Source organism: Solanum tuberosum, unplaced genomic scaffold (genome assembly GCF_000226075.1).
Source record: "Solanum tuberosum cultivar DM 1-3 516 R44 unplaced genomic scaffold, SolTub_3.0 scf00429, whole genome shotgun sequence".
Lineage (NCBI taxonomy): Eukaryota > Viridiplantae > Streptophyta > Magnoliopsida > Solanales > Solanaceae > Solanum > Solanum tuberosum.
In genome coordinates this window covers 402,574-407,908 of record NW_006239358.1, presented here as the reverse complement: position 1 = coordinate 407,908, position 5,335 = coordinate 402,574, and the positions used below count along the sequence as shown (strand labels likewise).

General features: G+C 34.5%; 2 protein-coding genes across 2 annotated transcripts in view; both read left to right on the top strand.

Moving 5' to 3' along the window:
• The window catches only part of LOC102579717 (uncharacterized), an 18,378-nt gene extending 16,746 nt beyond the window's left edge, over positions 1–1,632 (top strand). Inside the window, exons 14-15 of the mRNA XM_006363366.2 lie at positions 710–778; positions 1,239–1,632. Coding sequence (XP_006363428.1) covers positions 710–778; positions 1,239–1,511 — 342 coding nt within the window. The 3' untranslated portion in view covers positions 1,512–1,632. The remainder of the gene's footprint in view (positions 1–709; positions 779–1,238) is intronic.
• A 735-nt stretch (positions 1,633–2,367) lies between these two features.
• Positions 2,368–4,783, top strand: LOC102579391 (UDP-glycosyltransferase 83A1-like). Its single transcript, XM_006363365.2, has 2 exons — positions 2,368–2,983; positions 3,638–4,783. The coding sequence occupies exons 1-2, from the start codon at positions 2,503–2,505 to the stop codon at positions 4,585–4,587; spliced, it is 1,431 nt and encodes a 476-aa protein (XP_006363427.1). The 5' UTR covers positions 2,368–2,502; the 3' UTR covers positions 4,588–4,783.
• The last annotated feature ends 552 nt before the right edge of the window (positions 4,784–5,335 follow it).

Here is a 5,335-nt window from a genome sequence, read left to right as displayed (position 1 = left end):
CCTCCCCCCCCCCCCCCATACACAGAGGACATGACATCTGGATCATGCACAATTTTAATAAGAGGAATTCAACATCGGGAAATGATACCATGTTAAGAAATTGATCTTGGGACAAACTCAACCCCAAAAGCAAACTCACGGGGTGAGGATTGTCCAAGCAAAACAAAGAGACCACCCATCCCTTTTGCCACCGATGTGGGACTCGTCATACCTTGAAAGCAGAGTAATTCCACACAAATTTCTTTCTTTGTGACTGGGGCCCAATAAAACTGTTAAACTTGAATTTTTCACATACAATTTCAACGGTAGAGGTCAATTATCAGAGTTTAAGTTTGCAGAGTACGTAATGATCTTCAGTTGCTCTATTGTACATTAGGTATCTGAAGTGTCTAGCAAATTTCATAGTTATATCTGAGCTTTAATTTTTTTTTTCTAAATGACTTGAATTTTAGTTGCCATGGACTATTTAGAGATGAGCCTAAATGGACAGTGAGAATTCATATAGCCGACTTCAACTTGCTTTGAGGAGTGGTTATTGTTTGTATGCACTATTTAATTGTAATTTTTATCTGCTTCGTGAGCTGAAAAGTAATTTGCTTTCATGCATTTACTCACTGATTGCTGCAAATTGGATAATATTATTCTGATTCTGACATGCTAATACCAAATATCTTATCATCTAATAACAAATAATATTCCTTTCTTTCAGGGCCACTGGCCATTTCCTCGGGACAAGCTTACACAAGGATATGCATACATTTTAACCCACCCTGGAACGGTAATCTTTGTTTTCTTTGATTTTTGTGGTAGATCTTTAAGTAGGAGAAGAGAAAAATTTGTTCTCCAAAGTAAATTGAGTGGCTAAAGCTCCCTTGTTTTTTCTTTTACCATATAACCTTTAGTTTCCTTTCACCCTTGTCCTACATTAGTAGCTTTTAAACTAGAAAGGGCCTAGTGAGATCCAAACTGAGTACATGAGTGTGCTACCGGAACTGTGGAATCCTTACACACGTACAAAGAGCTCTTTAACTTATGTTGTCTTGCTATAACCAAGTCTTACTAGCTCTTACCTATGCCAATTTTTATTTTTTTTATGTATATGTAATGTATTTATGTATGGATCACACTCACAAGATTAAAGCATATCCATATATAATTCCAATATAGGTGGTTATATGAACCCTCAATCTTGAGTTAAAGCTCAAAAGAAATCCTAATTCCTATTCATTTGCTTGCAGCCTGTAATATTTTACGATCATTTCTATGAATTCGGAATCCGTGATGTCATAAACGAGTTAATTGAGGCGCGGAGGCGAGCTGGAATCCATTGCCGTAGCCCGTTAAAGATATATCATGCAAACGGTGATGGTTACGTTGCACAGATTGGAGATACTCTTGTGATGAAACTTGGTCATTTGGACTGGAATCCTTCCAAAGAAGTTCATTTGGATGGTACCTGGCAGAAATTTGTTGATAAAGGACCAGAATATCAAATATGGCTCAGGCAATAATACTACATAATTCTAGACTTGCATGTTCTTATTGAGATTCTGTCCATATAAATGCTTTTATGTTGTAACTATAATACATCATACCTCATATCAGGGGTTTGAATTCCTGCATCAGTCGATGAGTATTAAAAAAAAAAACTGATTCTGGGGCGGGCCTATCGTTTGAGAAGGGTTATTTATGATGTTATTGGTTGTATTCTTACATTATTATTCACTGTATAATAATCGTCACGTTATCATTTGTTGCATAAACAATATGTACATCATATCTGTTGAGAATATCATTAACTAATAAAACTGTGCTCTTTCTAACAGTTTAAGCTTTTAGATAAGATGGTTACACACTTCAACATGGTATCAGAGTAACAAATATATTCTATACATATCTCAATTTCACTTGATATCCCTTTGACGTCATTGACATACTTAATAATATTGTTGTTGATTTCTAGTCTATCTCTAGAATAATAAGTCAATTATTTCTGGTACACAACTTTATTTTTGATATATCAGCTGGGGTATTATTTTGGATTTGATCTCTTTGTTTATGAATGGTAAAGCTGTCGTTACTCTGTTTGGACTTCAACCCCATTATTAAATTAGCCCCAAATAAGACGAACTTGACTATTAAATAGTGAAAATTATTGTAGTCTGGTGTAACAAAAATGGTATAAGATTCCTCAACTTTAATGTCACGCATAAAACACCAAACTTGATCATTATTAGATTTAACTTATATGATATGACATACTGTATGATAATTGTTAACAGTACTCTCTTATTATTTTATTCTTCGATTTTGGTATTACATGTTATTTCCTTTGTTTCAATTATCGTGTTATTTGTCTTGCTATTACTCTCTTCATTTTGCAAAATGGTCCAAATTTGCCCTTCGTTAATAGTTGGACCATATAAATTTCCTACTCTCTCCACCAAAATGTACACCTAGCAAGTTAGTTATCATTTGAACATCAAAGATTAGGAAACAAGAATGGGCAAACTACACATATTGATGATACCATATCCAGTACAAGGCCATGTTAATCCCTTAATGCAGCTAGCTCAATCCTTAGCCAAATATGGCTTCAAGATCACTTTTGTCAACACAGAGTCCACACACAAGAGTATTCTAACTTCTTTGTCAGGAAAAAATAGTTTGCATGATCAGATTCATCTGATTTCAGTTTTGGATGAATCAGAATCGGGGGAAGATAAGAATGTGCCAGGTAAATTATCCGAAGCGATCTTTAAAATCATGCCTGGAAAAATTGAGAAGCTAATTCAAGAAACTAATGTATCGGAAGACGAAAGGATCACTTGTATTATTGCTGATCAGAGCCTTGGATGGGCTCTGGAACTTGCAGACAAAATGGGAATCAAGAGAGCAGCCTTCATAACTGCTGCAGCTGCTAATTTGATACTTGGATTTAACATTCCAAAGTTGATTGATGATGGCTTAATTGACAATGATGGTAAGTAATTTTCTACTAATCTATGTTTTTATGTTTGGATTAAGTTATATTACTGACTTGTGTAAAGATTTTTTACAATATCGGTGTAGTTTAGTATGTGATATGTTGTATAACGCCTTCCTGAAGTTTGATAGAAGAGCGAAGTAAGGCAAAACAACTGAATCCCCTGTGTTTACTTTTCCCAACTGATCGAAAGCCTGTTCAGTACGCTAGACTAGATTGCCAGTAGTGGCCATACTGGTGGGCTTTTGGCAGGTAAAAAGCAATCACCAAAAAGTCAGTTGTTTGTCTATTGTTGCCCTTCCAGGACACTTTAGGAAGGCACCGCCTAACCTGTAGGGGCGGAGCTAGTAAGGGCCCAGGGATTCATCCAAACCTTCTTCAGCGAAAAATTGTACTGTTTATACATTGTTAAATTTTATTTTTTTATGTATATATATATAATAGAGGTTGAACTCCCTTAAATTATTCGCGTGTTTACTTTTTCATATTTTGAACCCCTTGGTGAAAATCCTTGTTCCGCTACTGCTAACCTGTATGAAATTACTAATTCTTACCAGGTTAACAATATCATAGAGATTTACTCATATCATCAGTGCATAAAACGTAAACTCTGTATCCACAAGTGAATTTTTTTTTAAACCTATAATGCAGGGACTCCAACAATAAAAGGTCATACTTTTCAGTTTGAACCAACTATGCCAATCATGAACACATCAGATTTACTTTGGACAAGCATGGGGAATTCAACAATGCAGAAAATCATTTTCAACATGTTGGTTCACAACAATAAATCTGTGAAATCAGCAGATTGGCTTATTTGCAACTCAACATATGACCTTGAACCAGGAGCCTTCAAATTAGCACCAGAGATTGTGCCTATAGGTCCACTTTTGTCAATCAACTCTCTCGAATCAAGCACGTTGCCTCTTGAAGCAGAACCCCGTATTTCTTCTAAAGAATCTCCTAATTCACTAGCCGGATCCTTCTGGCCCGAGGACTCAACTTGCCTAAACTGGCTTGATCAACAACCATTATGCTCAGTTGTGTATGTAGCCTTTGGGAGCTTTACAATATTCAATGAAACTCAGTTTCAAGAATTGGCATTAGGGCTTGAACTATCAAACAAACCATTCTTATGGGTTGTGAGAACTAATACTCTAGATACTAAAACTGATATTTTCTTGAAAAAAATTGTAGATAAAATAGGGAGGCAAAAGGGGAAAATAGTGAGTTGGGCACCACAACAAAAGGTGTTAAGTCATTCTAGTATAGGTTGTTTTGTTAGTCATTGTGGTTGGAATTCTACAATAGAAGCAATAAGTAATGGTGTTCCCATATTGTGTTGGCCTTATTTTGCTGACCAATTTATGAACCAAAGTTATATTTGTGATATATGGAAAGTTGGATTAGGACTAAAGAAAGGGGAAAATGGGATTATTAGTTGTGGAGAAATTAAAGGTAAAGTGGAACAATTGCTAGGGAATGATGTAATCAAGAAGAGAGCTATGCAAATCAAGGAAATGAATATGAGGTCAGTGAAAGAAGGTGGAAAGTCTCACCAGAATTTGATAAATTTTATTGAATGGATTAAATCATCATAGGAAATTGAAGGAAGATTTGTATGTTTCTGCTTAAGTTCATGTATTTTTTATGTTGTTGTAGTGTGGTTTTATCATTTTGTTACCAAGTGTGTTATGTTTTTTTTTTTTTTTTTTTGTAATTTGTTTCTCATTTTGTAAACTCATTTGTCCAAGATAGTGTAAGAACCAACAATGTTAAGCATCCATCTTGGACCACATGAAGCAATAAAAGGTAAAAAGTTTTTGGAATAGCCATCTTTAAGGTCTTTGTGTTTTCTTAACCTGGAAGTATAAGGGATCGTTTGGTAAGGAGTATTAGAAGAAATAATTCATGTATTATGTATGGTATTATTTAGGAAAAATGACATACGATTTATTTTGCCATTTCTCTAAAATTTTCTACCATTTGAAAAAATTACAAAAAATCACTATTTTCCTCACTTTCTCTCCTATTTTTAGATACATCACTCTTACGGATGTATCGGGACATGTGTGTCTTGTATCGACAAAGGTAATGTATCGGGACACGATGTATCGGGACGTTGAGTGATGTATCCGGAATCCTTAAATTTTAAGGGATTTTTGCAATTTAGAAAAGAATATGGATATGATGTAATTAACTCTTAACACTATGAGATTTGTGTAATTTTTACTTATTTAATATTACTAGTATACGTACCCCACGATGCGCGGATAATATTAACGAAAGTAATTACTGTGCTTGAATATATATTATACATTTATTATATAATTTTTTTTTAAAAATAAT